Source organism: Kogia breviceps, chromosome 7 (assembly GCF_026419965.1).
Source record: "Kogia breviceps isolate mKogBre1 chromosome 7, mKogBre1 haplotype 1, whole genome shotgun sequence".
Lineage (NCBI taxonomy): Eukaryota > Metazoa > Chordata > Mammalia > Artiodactyla > Physeteridae > Kogia > Kogia breviceps.
Genome location: NC_081316.1, coordinates 8,728,560 through 8,754,921, shown reverse-complemented (window position 1 = coordinate 8,754,921; position 26,362 = coordinate 8,728,560). Strand labels below are relative to the sequence as shown.

At 43.6% G+C, this 26,362-nt stretch overlaps 1 protein-coding gene across 14 annotated transcripts in view; it reads left to right on the top strand.

The window, feature by feature from the left end:
- The window catches only part of AMBRA1 (autophagy and beclin 1 regulator 1), a 178,167-nt gene that overhangs the window by 133,137 nt on the left and 18,668 nt on the right, over positions 1-26,362 (top strand). For all 14 annotated transcript variants that reach the window (XM_067037108.1, XM_067037109.1, XM_059068381.2 and 11 more), the window contains 3 exons: positions 3,064-3,174; positions 14,701-14,889; positions 15,723-15,877. In XM_067037108.1, coding sequence (XP_066893209.1) covers positions 3,064-3,174; positions 14,701-14,889; positions 15,723-15,877 — 455 coding nt within the window. The remainder of the gene's footprint in view (positions 1-3,063; positions 3,175-14,700; positions 14,890-15,722; positions 15,878-26,362) is intronic.

Here is a 26,362-nt window from a genome sequence, read left to right as displayed (position 1 = left end):
ACTGTTTTCCTGTTTGTAGCTCTCGTTCTCTCCCCCAGATTTTAAGCTCCTACAATACGGGGTTTGTTTCTTCAATTTTTTTCCCATCCTGTCTTAGGAACTAGCATTTCTTTCATCATATACTAAGAAATTCAACTTGCCTTCTTCCATTTTGGGTTATATGCTTTTCTATTAAAAGTTGGAGGAAATTATAAGGAACTAAAATCATTTCAGAGAGACAGGTGGTCAGAGGTTGATATCAACCATCTAGATATAGATAAGCAAGCCAGAGGAACAGTTCGTAAACTCAGTGGAATTGAGCCTGGGTCCAAATAAAACTGAATAATTCTTTCCTGAATAGTGGACCTTGGAATTTAAAAAGTTATTTTCACTATCAAGGAGGCCTAGAAAAATCAGGAAAGTTCCTATTAAGGAAGTCCTATAGGGGAACTTCCCTAGTGGCACAGTAGTTAAGAATCCGCCAGCCAATACAGGGGACATGGGTTCGATTCCTGGTCCAGGAAGATCCCACATGCCGCGGAGCAACTAAGCCTGTGTGCCACAACTGCTGAGCCTGTGCTCTTGAGCCCGCAAACCACAACTACTGAGCCTGCGTGCTGCAACTACTGAAGTCTGCGCACCTAGAGCCCATCCTCTGCAACAAGAGAAGCCACCACAATGAGAAGCCCACACACTGCAACAAAGAGTAGCCCCAGCTCACTGCAACTAGAGAAAGCCCTCGCGCAGCAACCAGGACCCAACACAGCAATACATAGATAGATAGATAGATAGATAGATAGATAGATAGATAGATAGATAGATAGATAGATAGATAGATGGATAAATAAATTTATTTATTTACAGAAAGAAAGTCCTATAGGTAGCTTACCCTCCTCATGACCCAGAGGTTCAGCAAAATTTCCCAAGTCAGATATCATTATTACAGAATTTTCTGTAAAATTTAAGCAAAGGCATATATTTATCTCATTTAAGTGATATGCCACAGGGCCCTCAATAGGGATTTTCTTTTTTTTTTTTTTATTTGGCTGTGTTGGGTCTTCGTTGCTATGCACAGGCTTTCTCTAGTTGCGGCGAATGGGGGCTACTCTTCGTTGCAGTGTGTGGGCTTCTCAATGCAGTGGCTTCTCTTGTTGTGGAGCACGGGCTCTAGGTGCATGGACTTCCGTAGTTGTGGCATGTGGGTTCAGTAGTTGTGGCTCACAGGCTCTAGAGCACAGGCTCAGCAGTTGTGGTGCACGGGCTTAGTTGCTCCACGGCGTGTGGGATGTTCCCAGGCCAGGGCTCGAACCCGTGTCCCCTGCAATGGCAGGCAGATTCTTAACCACTGTGCAACCAGGGAAGCCCCCTCAATAGGGATTTGAGGTCAGTGGGCTCATTGACAGAACGCTCAAATGCTGTCTTTCTTAGGCCTTCAGAGAGATCAGGACCATTTTGAACAATGTCTTTGAATCTGCAAGATTATAAAGAATGTATTGTTTGGATGGTATTGGTTTATCTAAAACAGTATTTCTCAACCTTTATTTTATCATTACCCTCCTAAGGAGCCTTTTTAGACATTTTTTTCCCTAATCAACCCCTCCCATGAAATTTTAATATCACAGATAATGCTGTGTATCTGTTCATATACTGCATTACTTTGGCAGGGACTGGAGATTGTACTATCTAAGATTTTCCCCCACCATGAACAGTTTTCACCCCCATGGGGGCAGTCCTGCCCATATTGACGATATGTTAATCTAGAAGTATCATCATCTTGGGAATGAATTGTTTGTACCTTTCTTAACAAATTGAAACAGGGACAAGGACTCTATCAATAAACTAATGTTAAAAAAGAGTCTTCTCATGCAATGGCCTGAAGCAACTGCGGAAGAGTGAGAAGACTACTTTTCTCATACTTCATAGCTTATATGGAGGACATTTTCTTCCTGAACAACCTCTTGACCATCTTAGGAAAGAACAGGGAAACACCAGGAGTAGCAGAGCAATAAATACAGCGTTCTAAAAGGAGGAGGGGGGAAAAAAAAGACATGACCCTCTTGCAGTGACATGCGGAGGAGGAAAATGATGATACTGAAGAATCTGGGTATAGAACTGTCCATTGTTCCAAGGCTAGTCAGCTCTAACAAGTTCAGTTTCTCAAAGTCAGAGTTGATTTGCAACAGAGAAGACCATTTAGGTTGTGTAGCACATAAGAATGTTCTATTCTCCCAAGAGGGTTTGGCTCTGTCTGATCAGAAGGGTGGGTGTGTATGAAATGCACCTCGGAAGGAGGAGGAGGAAGAGATGACATGTTCATGTAAAATGAAATACAACTGCAAATTAAAGTGTCACCCTGTTTTAAAAAAATCCCTTTTTTATTTAATTGGTTACCAAGGAAAAAAATGTCATACAGAAGTGTATGTCTCAGGGAAAGTTAAACTGTGAGATGTTACAAGTAAATCTGGATTAAAGGAAGTTCTCCTGGGGTGGGGCAGGGCAGGGGCTATAAAATACTGCCTTAATAAAAATATTCTGAGGCGGAAAAGCTAGGCTCATAAATTTCTATTGTATTACATGCCAGAGATTCAGAAGAGATTAACAAATATTACCTCGTTTCTTCTTTTCTCTCTCTCTCTCTCTCTCTCTCTCTCTCTTTTTCTGTGTTAATGGTGTCCTACCATTTTTCATGTTTCTTTCCAAGCATTTTTATGAACACCCGTTTGTCTCTTTAGATTGTGAGCCTACCAGATAGCATATATATACAGTACGTGCCACATTGTTGGCACTCAGTAAATGTTAGGTAATAAGGGAAGGGAGGCTGATTTATATTATATTATACTATACTATACCATATTATATTATACTGTATTATACTATATTTACAAGTTGAATTGTTCTTGAGAAACAAGTCTGGTTTCTCTTTGAGATACAGACTTGACAGATAGGACTTGTCAGCTTTCTTCAGCCTTAGTTGTGATTCTTCCTTTTCTCCCTCTTCTCCTAATCCTAGTTTTGTCTCATGTTTACAATGGAAACACATAGATAAACACTATAATGTGCTCTCTTTGTCTTCTCCCCCATCAGGGGCAGTGATTGGTGATGGACAGTCTGCCGTGGCCAGTAACATTGCCAATACTACCTACCGGCTCCAGTGGTGGGACTTCACTAAGTTTGACCTCCCAGAAATCAGTAATGGTAAGCCGAGGTAGAACTGGGGATACTGGTGGAAGGTCTGTCTCTTACTGGTGAGCCAGAGCTCAGAAGCCCACATAGCACTGGATTTTTCATCGCCTCGTTGAGCAGCTGACTGCCGTGTGCCATTTCTGCAGTCCTTCTCCAACTCTCGTTAAGCAATTCAACAAATGTGTATTGAGCACCCACCCTGAGCAGTGAACAGTGCTTCGGTACAGTGATCAGAACAGTGCTAAGGCGGACACCAAAGTGAAGATGTCTGCCCCAGGAGTTTACCGACTAGTAGTTCATTGTCCCAAGCCTAGAAGTTTGGGTGGAACTGAGAGGAAGAGAAGGAGAAGGGAGTCTAGGAACTGAGAGCCAGACCCTTGAGGAGAGATTACAGTGATGATAAACTCATTTATTAATCTAGATCTGAATGGAACAAAGGGAGTGGCCTGATTGATGTGTGATTTACAAACATGTCTGTCTGTCAGTCCGTTTTCCCAGCTTCTATGAGTCCTCAGTCCCGTGTCCCAGTTGTTCGATTGAAATCACATCATTTTTTTAAAAAGTAACTAATTTATTTATTTATTGGCTGCGTTGGGTCTTCTGTTGCTGTGTGCGGGCCCTCTCCAGTTGAAGCGAGTGGGGGCCACTCCTCGCCACAGTGTGAGGGCTTCTCACTACGGTGGCCTCCCCTGCCGCGGAGCACAGGCTCCAGGCGCGCAGGCTTTAGCAGTTGTGGCACACAGGCTTCAGTAGTTGTGGCTCGTGTGCTCCAGAGCGCAGGCTCAGCAGTTGTGGTGCACGGGCTTGGTTGCTCCGTGGCATGTGGGATCTTCCCGGACCAGGGCCTGAACCCATGTCCCCTGCATTGGCAGGCGGATTATTAACCACTGCGCCACCAGGGAAGCCCAACCACAGCATTTTAGACATCTCATTCCACTTTCTGATGATGGACTCTCACACGTCCCTGAGAAGTGGTGGTTCAGCCTCTGCTTGAACACTTCAGATAGGTCACACTGTCTGATGAGTTGGCCCTAGTCCGTCACTGCTAAATTCCTGTTCAGATGTTTTTTCTTATACCCAGCCACCATTTCCCTTGCTGTCACTTCCTCCCATTGGTCCTAGTTCTGCCTCTGAATCTCTATAGAATAAGTTTAATGATGTCTCTTCTAAGTGACAGTTCTCCAGCTATTTGAAGATAAACTGCCATTTCCCTTTAAGTCATTCTTTTTGGGCCAAAATTCCTGAGATTCCTTTTACGATCTGGTTTTCACAACCTTGACAGTCTGCTCATTTCCCCCTTAAGCTTTGAGGTGGCAGAACAAGGTAGAACACTCCAGATGAGAGCTGTCCAAAACAGAGTACAATGGTGGTTTGGACAGTGTTAGTTCAGCCTAAGATTTCAACAGCTTTTTCTGAAGCCACTATTGAGTTTGCAGTCACTTAAAATTCTTTGATGGGACTTCCCTGGTTGCACAGTGGTTAAGAATCCGCCTGCTGATGCAGGAGACACGGGTTCGATCCCTGGTCCAGGAAGATCCCACATGCCGTGAAGCAACTTCATGGGCTACAACTACTGAGCCTGCACTCTTGAGCCTATGAGCCACAACTACTGAGCCCATGTGCTGCAACTAATGAAGCTTACATGCCTAGAGCCCATGCTCTGCAACAAGGGAGGCCACTGCAATGAGAAGCCCACTCACCAGAATGAAAAGTAGCCCCTGCTCACCGCAACTAGAGAAAAGCTCGTGCACAGCAACGAGGACCCAATGAAGCCAAACATAAATAAATGTATTTATTTATTTAAAATATACTTGATAACTGTTAATAAACCAAGACATTACCATCCTATACTTACTTGCGCAGTTTGAATGTTTTAAAAACCAAAAGTTTGTATTTGTTTCTGTTAAGTTTGGTTTTTTTTTTTTTTTGTGGTATGCGGGCCTCTCACTGTTGTGGCCTCTCCCGTTTATTTTTTGGCTGCATAGGGTCTTAGTTGCAGCGTGAGGGCTCTTTTGTTGTGGTTGGAGTGCTTAGTTGCCCCGAGGCATGTAAGATTGCATTGGAAGGTGGATTCTTAATCACTGCGCCACCAGGGAAGCCCCAATTTTTCATGTCTTGATCTTAGTGAAACCTCAGTAGCAATCATTTTTTCCTAAGTGCTTTTAAGCTGCATGTTCAATAATCTATTCTTTACTAGAAATCAAATGCAATCTCCCTTTTCCCTTATTAAATACTGTTTGCTTGTTTATAGATTTCTGACCCAGATGTTTGCCATAATTTTCCCTAGGTACTTTGTTTCGTTATTTTATTTGCTTCGTTTCTTTCATTATAATCTGAAATATGTTTACCAAAGATTTTTAAAATATAAAAGGATATACAGTGAAAAGTTTCCCAACCCTGCTCCCAGCTACCCACCACTCCACCCCATAGGCAACCACAATTAGCCGTGTCTTGCATAGCTCTTCACAGATATTGTATGTATATACAAGTACATGCAAATGTATGTTTTTCCACCTCTACTTAACCTAAATGGTAGCATGTTATACATACTTTTCTTTCTGTACCTTGCTTTATGTCTTGGTGATCTTTCTGTATCAGTACATAAAGTATTTACTCAGTTCTTTTTTAATGGCTGCCTAGTATCCCACTGTCCTTTTTTAATATATATATATAAATATTTATTTATTTTTGGCTATGTTGGGTCTTTGTTGCTGCACGTGGGCTTTCTCTACTTGTGGCGAGCGGGAACTACTCTTCGTTGTGGTGCACAGGCTTCTCATTGCAGTGGCTTCTCTTGTTGCGTAGCACAGGCTCTAGGTGTGCGGGCTTCAGTAGTTGTGGCACACAGGTTCAGTAGTTGTAGCTTGCGGGCTTAGTTGCTCCACGGCATGTGGGATCTTCCTGGACCAGGCAGGCAGATTCTTAACCACTTTGCCACCAGGAAAGTCCCCCACTGTCCATTTTTTAACCAGTGTTCTGCTGAGATTTATTATTATTATTATTATTTTTATTTTTTAATTTTTTGTCTGCTCCGGGTCTTAGTTGTGGCACATGGGATGTTCATTGTGGCATGCAGGATCTTTAGTTGCAGCATGGGGGATCTAGTTCCCTAACCAGGGATTGAACCCAGGCCACCTGTGTTGGGAGTGCAGAGTCTTAACCCCTGGAACACCAGGGAAGCCCCTCTGCTGAGGAACTTTTAAGTTGTTTCCAGTCTTTTGCTATACAAACCATGCCACGGTTTGTCATTTTGCACATGTGCAGGTATATCATAGGATAAATTCCTAGAAGTGGAATTGTAGGGAGGAAGAATATGTAGATTTGTGACTTTGATAGATACTGCTAAATCACCCTGTGTAGAGATTATACCTATATATACACTCGCTTGTGGTTCATGAGAGTGCATGTTTCCCTAAACCGTTGCTTGTAGAATGTGCTATTATATTTTGGGGTATTTACAAATCTGATGGTAAAAAATACGATGTAGGTGGGACTTCCCTGGAGGTCCAGTGGTTAGGGCTCTGCACTGACACTGTTTGGGCGAGGGTTCAATCCCTGGTCGGGAAACTAGGATCCTGCAAGCTGCTTGGTGTGACCAAAAGAAAAAAAAAATAGTATGTAGGTATTTTAAATTTGTATTTCTCATATTATAAACCAGCTTGTGTGGCTCTGCATACATTTAGCCACATGTGTTGCCTTTTCTTGGCTTGTCTCTGTGCTTTACCTATTTTTTTTTTTATTGTGTTGTTGGTCTTTTCCTTACCAGTTCTACAGGAGCTCTTTATAAATCAGAAAATTAACTCATAATAGGAGTTTCCTGGTTGTCATTTGTCTTTTGACTCTGCTGAAGGTTATTTTTGTCAAAGAACTTATTTTAAGTAGTCAGAATTATCCAACTTTCCTTTTATGGTTCCTAGATTTTGTGGCAGCATCAAGAAGATCAGCTAGTACTTTTATATTTTAGTTTTTTCCTTTAAATCTTTGATTCATCAGAAGTTTAACCTAGTCCTAAATAAGCAGAGTATGATCCAACTTTTCCCCCACGTGCTACACATTTGTCACAACCAATTTATAAAATGATCTATTTGTCCCCATTGATTTGGGGTGTCACTTTCATCCTATTAATTTCCCATTGAGTATTTAGATGTATTTCTTCTGTCTCTTCTGTCCCAGGGATCTGTCTGATTATTCATGTAACAGTACCACAACTACCTCGCTTCTTCTCTTCACCCCCCTGAAAAAAATCCTGTTAGTGTAATTAATGTGATAACATTAAACATATAAAGTAACTTAAGGAGACTCAGTATTTTTATGGTATCTTCTTATGTAAGAACATGGTATGATTTTTCAGTTTCTCCAAGTCTCTCTTATGGTCTTAGGAATTTTGTGTGTGTGTGTGGTATGCGGGCCTCTCACTGTTGTGGCCTCTCCCATTGCGGAGCACAGGCTCCGGACGCGCAGGCTCACGGCCTGCTCACGGCCATGGCTCACGGGCCCAGCCGCTCTGCGGCATGTGGGATCTTCCCGGACCGGGGCACGAACCCATGTCCCCTGCATCGGTAGGCGGACTCTCAACCACTGTGCCACCAGGGAAGCCCTTAGGAATGTTTAAAGTTTTCTTCATGTAATTTTATACATTTTTAAAGTTTATTGTTACAAGCTTTAAAAAAATTTTCTATTTTACTGAATTTGTTTACTAATTATAGTTGTTATTCAGTTAAATCTCATGGGTTTTCTAAGTATGTTATCTGTAAATAGTATTAATTTTACCTCCTCCGTTCCAGGTTGTACACCTGTGGTTTCTTCCTCTTGTCTAAGTGCATTGGCTGCTACCATCAGAACAATGTTAAATAAAAGCAGGCATCCTCATATCATTCCTGATTTCAGTAGAAAAACTTCTAGCTTTTTCCCAGTAAGCATATTGCTGACCTTTGGGTTGAACCAGAACTAGTTTATTGTTTTAGGGAAGTCATTATTCTTATTTTATTGTGAGTTTTTAATCAAGAATAGATACTAGGAATTCCCTGGCGGTTCAGTGGTTAGGACTCCCCCCCAACCGCCCCCACACAAAAAAAGAATAGATGTTAAATTTAGTCATGCCTTATCAGCATCTGTGAAGATGATCATATGTTCTTTTCTCTCCTTTGACCTAATAATGAGATCATTGTTTTTTAAACAAGTATCTGTATATTTAATTGACCTTAAATTAATTTTTAAATCCCAATAATCCCAATAAACTTCCCTTGATTATTATTTTTTTAATTTATCTATTTTTGGCTGCGTTGGGTCTTCATTGCTGTGCGGGCTTTCTCTAGTTGTGACGAGCAGGGTCTACTCTTCATTGTGGTGTGTAGGCTTGTCTTGTTGTGGAGCACAGGCTCTAGGCATGCAGGCTTCAGTAGTTGTGGCTCACGGGCTCTAGAGCGCAGGCTCAGTAGTTGTGGCGCACGGGCTTAGCTGCTCCGCGGCATGTGGGATCTTCCAGGACCAGGGCTCGAACCCGTGTCCCCTGCATTGGCAGGTGGGTTCTTAACCACCGCACCACTGGGGAAGCCCCAAGATCATTATGTTGATAGATTCTGTAATATTGAACCTAACCTTACATCCCTTGAATAAACTCCACCTGGTTCATGTATATGCTTTAGCATTAAATTCTTTCCATGTAGCTTGCTAATAATTAAGAGTTTTTTCCTTGAAATTTGTGAGATGGATCTATCCTATTCTTCTTCATAAAATCTATGAGTTTTGGTATCAATGTTATGCTTGTGTTACAAATATAATTTGAAAGTTTTTCTTTTCGTCTGGAACAGCTTAAATAGTATTGGAATTACTTGTACTTTTTATACTTTAAAGGCCTGAGCCTGATGCTTTTTTTTTCACAAGCATAGGGAAAGGCAGTTCTTTGATAACGTTTTCTTTGTCATCTGTCCTATGATGGTTAAGCAAATGAACTCTTGAGCTACACTGTCCAGGTTCAAGTCTTGCTCATCCACCTTCTAGCAGTGTGACCTTGGTTACTTAATCTCGCTACACCTTAGTTTCCTTGTCTATAGAATGAGGGTTATAATAGTGCCAACCTCATAGGATTGTTAGGAGAATTAAATTAGTTAACATTGATACATGTCAGGCACTCTGAATGGCATCTGGCACTTTCCGTAGTAAATGGTCAGTAAATGTTAGCTCTTTTTATCATGTCTTTTTCTTGGAAATTATACCATGATTGTTTGAGAGTATGGCTGTAGTTCTAAAGTCACCCCTGCCCCTGTTTTCAGTACTCTGAGAGGTGTATTTTCCATCTCTGGAAAGTGATGTTCATGTAAAAAAGATAGTTCTCTCTTAACCTGTTGCCTCATCTGTAATTGGCTTCTGATCCTTCTGAAGCATGTTGTTTCTCCCCAGTTGGAGGCAATTTTCTTTGATAGAAAAACCAAATATTGAGAAGAATACAGGCATTGGATATGCTGCTAGCAGAGCTGAGACGGTCTTTTTGGTTGTCCTTAACATTCTTTGTACAAGCCTCCACTTGTTCTAACTACAACTTCCTGTCATTCACCTTCTGTGTTCCTTCTTACTTTGATCATGGCTGTTGTAAAACCTGAGCTGATTAAAAAGCATCATGTGCAACCAGATTGACTCATTTAGTTTGGCTCACCTTTCTTCCTCACTGAAGTCTTGTGTGGTGTTAGAATTCTGCTTTTTAAAAGTGCCCTATTTTTCTCAGAGTTTTGGCCTTGGGAAATACTTGGCATTCTAGGAGTTTAGGGCGTATATGTCTGATGGTGGTCAGTGTTCCTTGCCAGGTATTACCCTCTAGAATGACAGTCACTTTCACCTGAGGCTCCTGTAATTAACTCTAACTGCTTTTCCTGGTTGGTCTGAATAAAGTCTAGTTACAGTTGTGAATCTGGTAGATTCAGCTGTCAGCAGAGTTCAGTTGGGAATCTGTTTGTAGGATTCGTGTCTGAACCTTGCATACTTCCCAGAGGAGGGAAGTGTTTGGCTTTGGCACAGCTCATGCCTGGGAGCCACTGGCCCTCAGTTTTACTCAGGTGTTCAGCAGCCACTGTGTTGTTAAGAGGTCATCTGACTTATCTGAATTGAATTTAACTCTTTTCTAGAATTAGGCTAAAGAGTGTTACCACCTGTTTCTCTTAGCCGAGATACAGGGTTAATGAATTACTATCTGTAAAGCGTTTAGAAATTTGTGAATAAGGCCTCATATAACATAGACAATTTTGAAACCGCTCTCATGGGGAAAAAAATAGCTCATTAGATGCACTGTGGTTTTTAAGAGTGAACTCTTACGGAAGAATAGCATTAGTCACCAGGGTGCCCTGACAGAACGGACCTTAAGAAACCCAGGGGCTGAGCAACGTGGGGCACACGCACATCCACAGAGGACGTAGTGATTGGTGCCGTTGGGAATGCTTATATAGTGTCATCTGGAGCTCTGTGCAGGAGGTCCTATTCTGAAATATGAGGGCTCAGAGATAGTGAAAAGGAAATTTTCCTGCTGATTTAAACCCCTTTTGAGTTTTCCAAATCCATATCTAATGCATCTGGAAAAGTACTGCAGCTGCTCATCGCTCCCGTGGCCTCATCTGGCCAGCCAGCAACAGGCTACAAACCGATCTTTGGACAAGGTGTTTGTTTATAATTTATGGCGCTGATAGAAAAGCAGAGCCCTCTGCTCCTCCAGGCATCAGTACTTCTTAGCCCTCCCATTCCCTGCTAGGGCATTTTAACTTGGAAATCATTTGTAATTAGGAGGAGATTACATTGCACAGTCTGGAACGTGGCTTCCTGCTGTCTTCTGCATCGTTTTTGCTCCTCCTGGAGCTGCCCCCTGAAGTTCTTAAGCAGTTTTGATTTGAAAAATCCTTTCTTTCCTAGACTTTATTTCCATTCTCAGATGCCCAGCTAACTGCTCCGTCATCATTCCCCACATGTGTTTTGCCTTTAAGTGCAGGGCAGTTTGCTGGAGCTCCAGCTCAGGGGTCAAGGACTGTTTGGTGAGACAGCAGTTTTCAAGTGTGGTCCCAGACCAGCAACATCAGACGCCTGGGAACTTGCTAGAAATACAAATTCTCAGGCCTCACTCCAGCGTTCTGTGTTTTAATAAGCCCTCCAGGTGATTATGATGCATGCTGAAACTTGAGAACCACTGTGGTAAGGCAAGGCAGGGAGCAGAACAAAGCTTTCTCGTGCTGTGTGTGGGTTGCCACTGTCTTAAACTGTATTTCACTTCACCTTTTTCTCTACCTGCTTACATCATCATTGAGTCCAAAAAGGATGAGCTCTCCTTGTCATTAGTGCATTACTTTGCTATGGCCTGAGAAAACAAGTAACAGAGACCCAGGAAGTCTCTCCCTTTTTAAATTAGCTCATCAGAATTTCAGCCTTATGAGAAGAAGGTGCATGAACGAATTGAAGCAGTGACCACTCACCACTGTAACTGAACATTTCCATTTCCATTCCATGTTCCATCTGAACATTTCCATTGCTTGTTGTATATTAATCTCCATGAAATTAATATACAACAAGCAATAAATGTAAATTGCTAATTGGAGCTTTGAAATATTAATGAAACTGTAAACACACCACCCAGTGCTCAATGAAGCTACCAAATCACTCTGTGCCTACTACATCCCCTTCATTATGGTAGAAGTAAAACCCTAGATCCCTAGCTGTACAAGTTCTGAAAGGGAACATGCTGCTGGAGAAGCTCCATTTTAATTTTCAGCATTCTCTTTTCACATGCTATTTGCATATCTCTCTCTGAGCTCACTGCAGGAACTGGGAGCAGTTGCAAAATTGGGTGGAGTTGAGGGGAGGGGATAAAATTTGGGAGATGGCCATTGACTTGGAATCATCATAATACAGTACACAAACACCATGGCTTGAATTTGAGGCTGACAAAATGCTTTTTGTCTATATGCCCAGCTTTTTGTGGGCTTAGAGCCAAGCCTCCCAAAAGAAGGAAAACCTTACTTGTACTTTCCCCCCACCTGCAGACCCCTCTTAGTAATTAATCTGGCAGTATCTAGTTCAGTGCTTTTTTAATGTTGGTGGTGAGTTTTGAGGGTCATTGTAGGCTTCTATATGTTTGACTGAATTGCAGGTTAACACATATAAGCTAGATGTCTGTAACAGCAAGATAGAAAAGCCGACTTTCATAAAATACTCACCATGCATTTTTGGGACCTTAAATGTAGATAAAATGGAAACCATACAAAGCTGTCTTAAAGCCCGCAGTGTCCCATTTCCTTTTCTGTTTATTTTCATGTCCTACTTAATATTTGTCATTTCTTTCTTTCTTTCTCTGCCTTTTATGGTTGCAGTCTAAATTGTCAGTTTCTTTTTACCTTTCTGAGGATTGTGCCAACATCAAGGTTAGAAAACCAAGATGGACTCATTCTTTTTTTAAAAAATAAATTTATTTTATTTTGGCCGCGTTGGGTCTTCATTGCTGCGCGCGGGCTTTATCTAGTTGCGGCGAGCCAGGGTTACTCTTCGTTGCGGTAGGCGGGCTTCTCATTGCATTAGCTTCTCTTGTTGCAGAGCATGGGCTCTAGGCACACGTGCTTCAGTAGTTATGGCACGCACAGACTCAGTAGTCATGGCTCGCGGGCTCTAGAGTGCAGGCTCAGTAGTTGTGGCGCAGAGGCTTAGTTGCTCCACGGCATGTGGGATCTTCCTAGACCAGGGCTTGAACCTGTATCCCTTGCATTGGCAGGCAGATTCTTAACCACTGCGCCACCAGGGAAGCCCCTGGATTCTTGAAGCTCCCCCAGTTGCTTTGGTTCTGTATCCCCAACTGTGTAATCATGTGTCAGTCCAGGGAAGGGGGAGGAGATTATCTTTTTGGCAACAGGCTTGGGACCCTGAGTAAGGAGCAGACAGTCTCAGTGCTAACTAGATAAATCTAGCCATACAGGCTTGAGCAGATGGTGGGTTGGAAGTTGTGCCGTACAGAGCCCTAATGGTGATAGCAATGAGTATTTGGATGTCATTATCTTATTAGTTAGCAAACAGAACCATCCTTGTGGTCCCTCCTCAGCTTTATGTCTAATGGTGCTGTAGGTGTCAGCTCCCAGGAGTTGGCACAATAGCCTAATCAATGTGTTCTGATGTCTTTTTTGATCTCCTCTGTCATCTCTGCGGCTTCATTAACAACACACACAGGGAAAGGGGGATGAATATAGAGTTTTAGAAATCACTCCAAATACCTGATCCCATAAGTCGCAAGTTCCCCCTGGAAAGCAGCTCTTTGTTTTGTTTTCCTTAAGGTAATTTCCTGGGGAAACTTGCCCTTGACCTTCCGGGTCAGGCCATTTGGCTTCCTGGAGTAGATCACCTGGAATCTGGTGAGGGCAGTTAAGCTTGCCTTTTTGTTTGTTTTAACCATAATGCCTCTGACAGTGGACATCTGAAGTGATCTCCTTCAAATAAGAGAAAGTGAATTAGTCTCTTTGCATGTAAGTAGATCTAAATGAGACAGAGCCCGGAGGAGCTTGGTCCCTTTGGATGTGTTGTGCTGTTCTGCTCATGCCCATGGTGTGGGCCATCTGATTTCAGGCTCACATCAAGGGTAGGCCACTTCCTCCGGGCAGGGATTTGCACAATGGGCCTCAGAGACGGATTCAAATGAAAACCGAAACAAAGCATGCAGACACAGCCCCAGAGCTAGCTAACATCTCATTAGTCCTGTCATGTGGAACGATTCACCCCACCGACAGGCATTCCCCCACCCCACCCCACCCCACCCCACCCGTTCCCTCCTGCTGAGCCTGCCTGCTGCCTGGCTGACTGTGCTTAATTCTCAGTAACTGCTATGTGCAGACTGGGGCTGCCCATGGTCATTGGCTTATGGTATGGGTGAGGGATAGAGCGTAGTGAGAAATGAAAATAGTTCCAGCCATCCAGCCAGGGGTAGGCTTTGTTTATCTTTATCCTCTCTTGTGGAATTAGGGATTAGCATTAGCAAGGAGCTGTCCAGAAGACTGAAGTCTCTAAATGCTCCAGTTTTCTTAAACGAGAAAATAAGACAGAAACTGGTGAAATGATTTCCTTCTCCAAGGTCACATAGAGGTGGGGAGTAGGATTCTCACCCTCAAGGAAGTTTTACCTGGATCACCTTTTTCTTGGAATCAGTGGGTTTACATTTTCATTCATCTCAGTTTTGATCTTTTGGACAATAACAGCTGTTGAGTGACTCTCCAGGAACAATTGTTAATAACTTTTTCCCTAGCTCATCTCTCAAATGATGTTTCCTCAGTGTGAGCTAAGACTCAGCAGGTTGTTGGAGTTGTGTTGACTCTCTGTAGTTTCCTATTAAAGTGGTAGAAGAGACATATCTTTTCTGTGTCTTGTGTTGCTTGTTCCATGACATTTTAGTTTGATAAGGCAGCCTTTAGTATTTCTAGAGATGGTTCAGGTTCAGGCCCTTAGAGAGGCCCCCAGATTTCTTGACCCAGAATTTTTTATACCATCAACTCCAAACTTTCTTACCCTCTTTTCTTTCTTTGTCTGATGCAGCCTCCATGAATGTGCTGGTGCAGAACTGCAAGATCTACAATGATGCCAGCTGTGACATTTCTGCAGATGGCCAGCTCCTGGCGGCTTTCATCCCTAGCAGCCAAAGGGGCTTTCCTGATGAAGGCATCCTGGCAGTGTACTCACTGGCCCCCCATAACCTGGGCGAAATGCTCTACACCAAGCGATTTGGTAAGGGATAGGAAGCCAACCTAGTGACAAAGGGATGCTGGTACCTTGGCCTGGGCATTCCTAGGTGAGGTATAGCTTAGGTGGGAGTAATGGTCTCATACTGCCCCTGCTTGACTGGGGCACATGTCAGAGGAAGATTGCTTTGTGCTGGCTGGTAACATTGCAGAAGAATCTCAGAATAAGAGTCCTCCCTACCACACTGGCATCACCGGCATACTGCTGTTGTTATGGGCAGGAATAAGGGGGAGCTTCGTTCTTGGTCATGGCTTGGGGAAGTGGGCACACTCACACACTGCAAGGCCGTTTGGCATTGTGTATTTAAAGCCCCCAAAATGTATCTTCTCTTTGATCCAGTAATCAGAAAACTATACAAGATTTATTTAGAAGGATGTTCACAGCAGTGTTATTTATCATAGAGAAAAATGTCAAATTGTGAAGAACTGCTTAAAGAAATAATGGTGCATTAATAAGGCAGAACACCATTTGGCCTTTAAAATGCTCTTATAGAAGACCATTTAATGGTGAAAAATGTTCATAATGGATGAAGTGAAAAAAGTAGATTTCAAAATAGTATTTACAGTATAACAATTTTTAATGTGATTCTATGATAATACTGGTTAGCATTTATTAAGTACTTTTTATGTGTCAAACACTGTACTCAGTGCTTTACGTGCCTTCTCATTGTACTCTTCACTACAATCCTATGAGATTAACCCCAGGATGACCAAACAAAGATAAAGATTAGAGAGAAAGAGAAAAGACTAAGAGGGAAAATTATTCCCTTGTAATAGCAAGAACTCTGGGAGATGTCTCTCTGTTTTTCTGGCCCTCAGGTCCCAATGCCATTTCAGTGAGCCTATCCCCGATGGGTCGATATGTAATGGTGGGCTTGGCCTCACGAAGAATCCTTCTGCACCCCTCCACGGAGCACATGGTGGCCCAGGTCTTCAGGCTGCAACAGGCCCATGGTGGCGAGACCTCCATGAGGGTGAGTGCATTGCTCGTGGCTTCGCTGTATGGCGGCTCTCCTAGGCCTGGCTGGCAGGGTAATGCAGGACAAGGTTGTGGTCCCCCAGCCAGGACCAGAGATGTCATGCCCATAAGGAGCCAGGAAAGACTCCAGCCTAGTAATGACCAGCAGGCCGTACTTTTGGAAGCTCTGGACTATTAAAAGGCAGGGACGGGGCTTCCCTGGTGGCGCAGGGGTTGAGAGTCCACCTGCCGATGCAGGGGACACAGGTTCGTGCCCCGGTCCGGGAAGATCCCATATGCCGCGGAGCGGCTGGGCCCGTGAGCCATGGCCGCTGAGCCTGTGCGTCCGGAGCCTGTGCTCCGCAACGGGAGAGGCCACAACAGTGAGAGGCCCGCATACCACAAAAAAAAAAAAAAAAAAAAAAAGGCAGGAGATTTCTCATACCCTAAATCATGAGCTGGGTCCCCAGAGGCCTGAAAGGATCTTTGCATAAAGACCAAACTGAATACTCCTTACCTCAACATGAAACCTTTAGTCTGGAGATACACAGAGAACCCAATGAAATATTTATGCTTCTTTATTAAAATTTTTCAGGACGCAAGCTGTAAAAAGAGATTGATAGTATACTATGAAATGTTCTTTTCCTGAGGTTGTAATCATGATGGAAGATAAGGACTTTGGGCAGCTGCTATGCTCTTAACTGTTCCATCCATTTCACTAGCAGAGAAATGTTCTATTTAGGACCCTTTCTTGTCTGAAGCCATCCTTGCTTATGTTGCCATAAAAGCCTTCTGGGCATCCTGGGGTTAGTGGCCTCCTGGACTCAACCCGTCTAGTTTCTGACTGAGATTATTCCCACATCCCATGGGGGCTCATTTGGCCAGGTTTTTGTCAAGGGGAGTTGAGCATTTGAACACTTCTCTAATTAGATGGTGTTTAAGCTCTGTCTCAATCTAAGAACCTGTGAATTCCCTTAGCACTTTATGCTGTGCCACTTACAGCTTTATGCACTTGTTTATGTGTTGTTTTGTGTTTTCTTTAGCAGTGTGGTGTGTATGTTTAGTCCACCCAGTTAGGTTCCGTGTAAGCTCCTTAGGGGCATATCCCTCGGGGTCCCTCATTTAGTGCCACACATGTAGATGCGTGTTGCATTCAGCCTGGAATATGAAGCATTTGTTTTAAAGAAAAAACCCTAAAGATAGGACCCATTATATACAAAGCAACAGAAAGTGGGTGACCAGGTGTGGTATCTCCAGCCTCTTCTCCCTCCTGTCTCCTACAAGGACCCTCTATCCACCTCTACTGAGCCACTTTCGAAGCCCCCTGAATTAGTAAGGCTCTCTCTTGCCAGGGTGCCTTTATGTGGAGTGCCCTTTTCTCCCTGAAACCCAACTGCCTGCAAGCTCTTCCCCTTCTATGGAACCTTCCTAAACAGAATTGATCACTCCCCCCTGTGCCATCCCTGTACCTAGTACCCTCTCTGTGTTAACACTCATCACACCAAACTGCAGTTATTTATTTCTACATCATTCTCCTCTCTTGGCCCATGAGCTCCTTGAGAGTAGAACCATGTCTGTTTCATCTTTATGAACTCCAAATACCTAATAAGTGGTTTTATGTGTGATGCTTTGATCCTTTGCTAATTCTGTTGCAGACACAGTGGTGTTTGTGTTCTGTCTCCTATAAAACTCTTAGCTTTTTAGCTGTCCATGCTTCACCTCCCATTTTTCTCAGCTGTTGTTGCTTTACAGGGTTCTCCCTTGAATATCTCTATGTGCTGAATTCTTTTCTTCCCCATGTTGAATTTAATTATTATCCTTGTTTCTAGAATCTAGGGTCCTCAGATATTTCCCATCTCTGCTTACTAAGGCTAGGCTTAGTCTTCCCAATTTTAGTATCATTGGCAAATCAGGAAAAATAAGACTAGGCACATATTTTATCTCCCCTTCCCTCTGTCCATTCGAGGCTCTTCCAGGCTGAATATGCTACTCTCTCTGCCTCAGGGTCTTATGTGCCATGTGACTCCCTCACACTTGAGCCAGTAGGACTTTTTGTTAATTTGTTTGCTTTTTAAGTTAGGCATTTAAAGATTGCTGAGCTGAAGTTTTGCTGAATCTCAGAACACTAAACTGCCTGAGTTCTCTCTCTGCTTTCATTTTCTAATTGGAACAAGGCACAATATTGTAGCAGAAAACTGCGGTTAATTTTCTAAAATTATGGCAACTTGCACAGTGTAATAACTTTGGTTGTAACCAAGTGAAAGCATAATAACAAAAACATAAAATTACTAATGAAACCAGAAATAGTCATATAGCAAACTATGCCTCCAGTTTGTAATAAGTGCTGTTTTACCTAGGAATGGGGGCAAATGTCAGTGATTGAGGTGTGGGTGTAGGTGGGGAGGCAGTGCTGGGGCAGTTTGGACAGAAGTGATGGACAAGGGACTTGGGTGGGAGAAGAAGCCCTAGGACAGAAAGCAGTTTAGCTCTCCTTTCTCCATGAGACAGCATTGTGCTCTTTAAGGCCAAGCCTCAAACATCAATACTTAAGGGTCAGTTTTATTGAAAACTTTTTCTTTGTGGCAATGTGGTGAAACTGTATTCAAGGGTTGAGCAACTATTACCCAGACAGATTATTAGTTTGGAGGGGGTGTTGGACAGAAAGCCTGCCCCTCTCTCCCTCCACCCCTCTCTCTCCCCCTTCTTCTCCCCCCTCTTCCTCTCTTCTCTCCCGCCTCCCCCAACCCCTTCTTGACCCTGAGAGCTCTGCTCTTCAGTACTGGACAGTCCCCTTGTATACCTTCTTCCTCTAGAGCTCCAGCTCTAAAGATATGCATTCCCCCTCATTCTCAGTAGGTCCTAGGCAGCAGGAAAAGGAGGCAGATATTTTTTAGACCTACAACCTACTCATATCTAACTGGCCAGTAGTTCTCAATGTGTATTCCCCGGGGACTAAGTCAGCATCATCAGGGAACTTAATAGAAATGCAGCTTCTCAGCCCTGTCCCAGACCTGCTGAATCAGAAGCTCGGAGGGTAGGGCCCAGCCATCCTTGTTTTACCAAGCCCTCCAGTTGAGTCTGCATGCTGAGTCAAGATTGAGAACCAGGGCTTCCCTGGTGGCACAATGGTTGAGAATCCGCCTGCCGATGCAGGGGACACGGGTTCGTGTCCCGGTCTGGGAAGATCCCACATGCCGCGGAGCGGCTGGGCCCGTGAGCCATGGCCACTGAGCCTTCACGTCCGGAGTCTGTGCTCCGCAACGGGAGAGACCACAACAGTGAGAGGTCCGCGTACGGCAAAAAAAAAAAAAAAAAGATTGAGAACCAATCATCAACTGCATGGGGATCCCAGTTAGACCTCATCTGTCAGTATAGCTTTGTTGTTTTCTTTTTTGCTCTCACCTTGTCTCTGGAGCCTCATCTGGTTTATTTCTATGGCTCTTTCAACCAGATCTTTCACATACTTTCAGGAAGTTAAGAAATTGATGAGTACCTCCTGCCCTTAGCATTTCTGGGTCTTGCTAACATCCTAGTGATGGTACTTTAAAGACTAATGCTGTGGGGCCTTTTTCCCAATTCTAATTAAAATTCTTACCTGCCCACAGTTGACTTTGTTCAGGCTCTTAACTGTGATCCCATTCCTGTTTGCCTATGTGCTCAAATTAGTCACAACTAAATGGTAGCTTAGACCCTGGGTCGGGATGGGTAGCCAGCACTATGTCATTAGTTACATAATGCCAGCATTATGTAACTAACATGCATAGGCTCTTTTGGCTTGTCCTAGCTCCATTCTTCAACATATAATCTTTACTGTGGCTTACTCCTTGCCCTGAATTTAGCCTGTGATCAAATCCAGTCATCAGTACTTCCCTAGATTCTAAAAGTTTGGTTTTCAAAAGTGACCTAGAGGGCTTCCCTGGTGGCGCAGTGGTTAAGAATCTGCCTGCCAATGCAGGGGACACGGGTTCAAGCCCTGGTCCGGGAAAATCCCACATGCTGCGGAGCAGCTAAGCCCGTGCACCGCAACTACTGAGCCTGTGCTCAAGGGCCCGTGAGCTACAACTACTGAGCCCACGTGCTACAACTTCTGAGCCTGCACTCTAGAGCTCACGAGCCACAACTACTGAGCCCGCATGCTACAACTAATGAAGCCTGCGCACCTAGAGCCTGTGCTCCACAACAAGAAAAGCCACCGCAGTGAGAAGCCCACACACCGCAATGAGGAGTAGCCCCCACTCGCCGCAACTAGAGAAAAGCCTGCGCGCAACAACGAAGACCCAATGCAGCCAAAAAAAAAAAAAAAAGTGACCTAGAACTCTAGTTCAATCCAGAGTATTCTCCAGCAATCTAAGGGAACTGAGCTTCTTCTTAATCTTGTCTGAGCTTGGGAGTGGCAAAAAACAAAAATAAAGATATTTTATTTTTGTATCCTAGAAGGATACTATTTCTTCAAGGGGAGATTGGGATAAAAGAGAGACAGCTTTGTTGTCAGAAATGATTTACTCCTTCCTAAGATTTTGTCCTCATTAATTTTCTTAAAGCTGCTTGTCAGTTGATTAAATGCTGCTCCCGCTGCAATTATCTTAAAGTTGACTTCTGAGATGTGGTACAAAGCATCTATCCTCAAAAAGTTCCTTTCTTCAGCATGTTGTAGGAAAGGGGGAGGGGTGTGAGAGAAGTCAGGGGTGTCTCTGATGCAATTTTTCAGAGAAGGGAGGGAGCAAAATAAAAAATCAAAAATAACATTAGAGCTACAATCAAAGCCATTAATTTAGGCGAATTTTTCCATGATAGATTCCTCCGATTTTGATGCTTTCTTTCCTCCATGGCTTCTTAGTAGAGCACAGTCTATGCTGTATTTTATTCTTATCACTCAGCAAAATTTTATTGGCGCCCCTACCCTGGGCCAGGTACTTTGCCAGGTCTGGGAATACACTGAACAGAGTGGATCTGGTCCTTGCTCTCCTGGTGCATACGTGCTGAACACCTGGCTTCTTAACGGGTCTTTTCACTGCTGTATCCCCAGCCTTCACTGTGCTTGGCACACAGGAGGCACTCAGCATTCGTTCTGGGAATGTGTCGCTTTGAAGTCTTGTGTGCTGTGTATTCCCTGCACATACATGAACACACACCCCTACTTACCAGCACCATCAGCGTGCCTAGCACGTGCCTCAGGAAATGGTAATTAAACATAAATATTAGATATAATTCTTATGAAAATAGAGAGCGTCTTGCTCATGACCACAGTTCTGCCCAGTATCAGTGAGTTTCTCAGGGTTCCAGTCACAGCACTGAGAAATGGTGAGTGATTCCCAGTGGCTGTTTCAGAAGTGAAAGGCAAAACATTTTGTTTTTTAAGAATTGGTAGGAGGGGCTTCCCTGGTGGCGCAGTGGTTGAGAATCCGCCTGCCAACGCAGGTGACACGGGTTCCATCCCTGGTCCGGGAAGATCCCACATGCCGTGGAGCAACTAAGCCCTTGTGCCACAACTACTGAGCCTGTGCTCTAGAGCCCGTGAGCCACAGCTGCTGAGCCCGTGTCACGCAACTACTGAAGCCTGCGTACCTAGAGCCCGTTCTCCACGAGAGAAGCCACCGCAATGAGAAGCCTGCGCACTGCAACGAAGAATAGCCCTCACTCACTGCAACTAGAGAAAGCCCGCGCGCAGCAACGAAGACCCAACACAGCCAAAAATAAATAAATAAAATAAATAAATTTATTTTTTTAAAAAAAAAGAGTAGGAGAACCAACTTCTGCATTTGTAGGAGCTGGAAGTATTTTATTGTAATCCCTGTCCTGAGCTTTCTTCTTTCAAAAAAATATGGATCAAGTAAAGTGTATGAATATATTGAAAGACTCCCTTATCTGAGCTGAATATCTAGAACAACTACTCATTTGGCCATTTCCTTTGAGATTTAGAAAACAGAGGAAGTTCAAGAACTTGTGCTGTGCACGTAGGTGTGGGCACAGGAGGAAGCAATTATTTTAACTTCTGGGAGTTCCAGGAGCATTGAGTGCCTCGTTATTTGATCTAGCACAGAAGTAGATCTCTCAACTGAAGTAATCTCTGTGCTTCGATCCTAATGGCCAGAGATGGGCTTTGGAAAGCATCAGGCTGATTGAAAAATAAAATTCTTGTTCTCTGACTGTCCTTGGGATCTCTTTGAGGGGAACAGGTGAATAAGACAAAGTCTGTAGGTCTCACAAATCACAGGAGATTGGCTGGAAATGACTACAAGGCATCAGGTTATCAGGAACAGAGGAGGGCAACAAGTTCCCAAGAGATAAGAAAAGGAGCTGTTTGCTCTTCTTTTCTGCTGTGGGAGCTTTGGTTTAAACCAGAGTGTTCTAGGAAGATTTGTTCCTGCTTCAACTGAACAAAGAGGAGAGAGTAAAGTAACTTGGTATTCCGATTTTTGTTTTTAAATAACCACTTTAAAATCAATATTCTATGAGTTCTAAACTCCAAAGTAGAATATAAAGAAGGCTTAGAGACAGTAAAAGAAATTAAAGTTTCTGAAAAACAATCACATTTTCCTAGGGATGAAGAAACTCCAGTAATTGATGAATCTAAGCAAATCAACCCAAAAGCAAAAAAGGATGACTGTAGTATCCCTCCCCCTGCCTGTTTTGGGATGTTTGCATTTCTCAGCCTGTGACAAGATGTGTAGCCATCCATTTCCAATGAAAAGGTCAGCTGTCTCTTAACATCTGCTTTCCACTGAATTTTTCCTCTTTCCAGAGAGTTAATTCTCCTCTGGTAACCCTCTCTAAAAGCTTAAAGCCTCCCTTGATTCTCATCACGACCCAGAAGGCATTTCTCCTCACAGTTTCTTTCTTCCTCAAAGCCCCTTTGGCTTGCGACTTCTCTCATGGTCCTTCTGGCCTCAGTTTCCAGTTGTCCCCTTCCTTCAACCAGCTTTCATTGTCTTGGTTAAAACAAGGGAGATCTGCTTACCGCCCTTGACCTCTCACCACAGTGACAAGGTTCCAGGTTTAAAGATAATGAGATTCCCAAATGTAAACAAGAAAACCGCAAAGTTTTTTTCTTTTAGCTTCTTATGTGGGCTGATCTGAGCAATGCAGTTTGCTACTTGGACTAATGATCTGAGCTTTATTGACATGCGGTAGAAAAGAAAGCATCTTGTTGAGGGCAGCAATACATTTTTCCTCTAAATTTTAAAAGGATGGAGAGGAAGTTTTCCCACTGATTTCCCCTGGCTACCTCTCATTCTCTTCCTGTCTATCTTTGAACAAGAAACAAGACCCTTATAGTTTTGATCTGGGAACTGTTTTCTTTTGTTCCTACTTCCTATTAGAGACTTTGAGGGATAGAGGCAAGTGGTACAAGAGATTGTCTTGGACCCTTGAAGTAGAGGAATTATCTTTTCCCACTCCTTAGAACTGTAAAGATCTTGGTGACCTGACTCATTCCCTGTGGACATACTGAGACTGCACTGACTAAAAAATGTGTTCCTTCTCGCTCACTGATCCCAATTCCCTTCACAGATGTTAGACAGAAGTGAGAACAGCCTGCCTGGGGAAGGGGGTTTCTGTCAGCATTTGTCGTCTACCGGGGAATAGCTGCCCCTGAGACAGGTTGAAACCAGGCCTCTGCAAACAAGAATCAGCAGCCAGGCTTTGTATCCAGCCCCACAAAGGGACCCCAGAACCTGATAATCCTCCTCCAGTATAATGGAATTTGGTGGTGTAGCTTCATAAGGTGTCACTTTTGTCAGAGAGGGGGAGGCATTTTTGTCAGGTCCCCGGCTTTGTCCTTAACATCTGACAGGGAGTTTCTGGTCACCTGACTAGTGTTAAGGAAGGTTTTACTGGAGATATATTTGGAGTGCCTTAAAATAAAGACCAGAGCTTCCTTTACTGTCCCGGATCTTCGTTCTTCTCAGTGCTGATGAACTTTGGGTTTATGGAGCTAGCCCCCATGGAAATCTGGGAGGAGAGTCACAGATCACCCAGTTACTGGGTTGGAAAGGCTGATGGCCGAAACCATAAATGGTTTGGGAGTAGCCAGAGCTATAGCCATCTGTCAGCATTGGGGGACTTGTTGCCCAGTACGCTCTTATCTCTAGGGCTAATTGTGAGGAGTAGTTCCTGCCCATGAGGTTCTTTCAGAGCTGTTAAACTTCAGCCAGAGAAAGGCATGGAAACTACACCTCTGGGTGGTTTTCCAAATGGGCTAGATTCTCATTCCTCTAGGGTCCTTTCGTTCCAGGCATGTGTGAAATAGGAACATTGGATCAGATGACCTCTCAGAACCTATAAATCAGTGATCCTACCCATCCTGCATCCTCTGTGTCATCTCCTTGTCATCTCCTTCCTTCTCACCCCCACATTAGAGTGTGATAAGTAAGCGAGTGCTTATCAGGAATTCTGGAGGCTACTGACCTTCACGTGGCATTTTCTGGCTTCCTGCCACAAAGCAGGATTTAGCCTAACACCCACACACTGGAGGAGATGGGCTCTTGGGGGCTGCCCTTTCAACACCGTTTAAGGACTTGGGCAGGGTGGGGAGCTGCCAGAGTCGGAGGACAAATCGATGCCCCATGACTCCTATAGCCATGGAGGCTGTGAATATCTGTGCAGCAAGGCCTAGGGGTCTCAGCCTTTAATTACATCTCACCAGTCGCTCTGACCTTGTCTCACCTAAGCTGGGTCACCCATCATACTGGCTTCTTGATGGTTTTGTCCCCAGAGCAAGTTCCTGTACTTAGAAGCAAATTGATAGTATTTGCTTGTTAATCCCTCTGCAGCGACAGACTATAAAAGGTAAATTTGTGATGTGTGAGAGGCTTGTTTGCGTCTTTCCTGGTCTGGAACATCTCTAGAAAAGAGTCCTTATTCTTGTGAGACCGTGGTCAAAACACTCAGCACAACCTCAAAGCATTTGGTTTACTAACTGCATTGTCTCCCTTCTTGCAAGACCACTTTCTCTGGCCCTTCTGGCCCATTGCCTGCAATAATGAATCATGATTTTAGGGGAGACTCTTCGTGAAGCCCATTAGAACTGCCACAGGCGAAAAATAAGGCTCCCCTCATCCAACCCACTGAAATTAACACACATTCCTTCTGAACTCTGGGTGTATATCCCCAACTTATATTATCTGACCTCTGGGAGAAGAAAAATTCAGCAGATTAAGTGATACCAGCCACAGTTGTCTGATCACAGCCACTTTGTCCTTTTGATGTGTATATCAAGTCGTATTTAACCATATAGCCGATAGGTTGGACAGAAACCATTAATTATCTTCTGGAAAAGTGAAAACCTCTGTGAGAAAGGATGAAGGCACCACACCCATCCCCTGACCTGAAGGAAAAGAGTTGATTAGGTGCAAAGGGAGAAAGACTGGCATTGCCATCTCTGTGGACAGTCAGCCAGTAGTGAGGCCGATGGAGAGGAGTAGCCATGAATTCATTCTAGGCTCCTGCCAGATATGTACGTGTAAGGAAGGGATTATCCAAAGGTCAGGCAAGCACTGGATAACTAGTTTAGAAATTCATAAACTCCACTGGGCTCTTTTTCAGTAGTCTCCTCAGACCAAAGATTTAAGGAGCCCTGGTTAATTCTTACGTTTGGAGTTGAGTCAGATAGGGAGGGCATAGGAGGTAGGAGGTTCTTAATGCAGCAGCGCCCTGGGGCAGTCTGTCTTATGCCTCAAACCAGAGCCAGTTCCATATTTGTAACAGACCCATTCGAGCTCAGGACCATAACAGGGCCATTCCAGCAGTGTGCTGTAAGCTGCCCAGGCACGTTTCTCAGCACCACAAAGCCGGGGAATTTTATAACAGGATTCTCTGTGTGTGTGTCATTACATTGAGCACACATGCCGCTGTCTTCTCTAGTCCAGACGCTGTCCTGGTAAAGGCCTTTCAGATAGCTACCCAAGGCATGTGAGCAAGGTCCCAAATGCAGGACTTCTTATCACGTGATATCTGTAAATGGCATGTACCCTTAGCTCAGCAATATTTACCTTTTTGGGGGAGCAGGGTCTCTCATCAGGATAATCAGAAAAATTATTATTATTATTATACTGCTCTAAATTCATTTTTTAATATTACTTTCTAAATCACACTCTCATTTGTTCTCTCATTTTTTCCCCTTCCATCAACCCTTAGGGACAGGTAAAGACAGATGAAGTTCATCCTTATTTTATAAAAACCTGAAGAGGCTAAAAGAGAAAACATTGTATTGACTAAAACTCCAGTTTATAGATTCTCAGCCTCACGTCCTTTTCATAGGGCCTGATGACGTGTTTTTCTTGTTTGTTTTTTGTTGTTTTTTTTAAGCCCCAGATGCAGGTTCATGGTAATAATAACAAGAGTTACCATTTATGAGCTTGCACCACGTCAGGCATTTTATATACATCATTTCTTTTAACCTCCCCTATTATTTGAGTGTTGGTGCGTCTCTTTTTAAACTGAGATCCAGAGAAGTTGTTCTGCAGTGACGCCCGACTCCAACCCAGATCTTTCTAACTCTTAA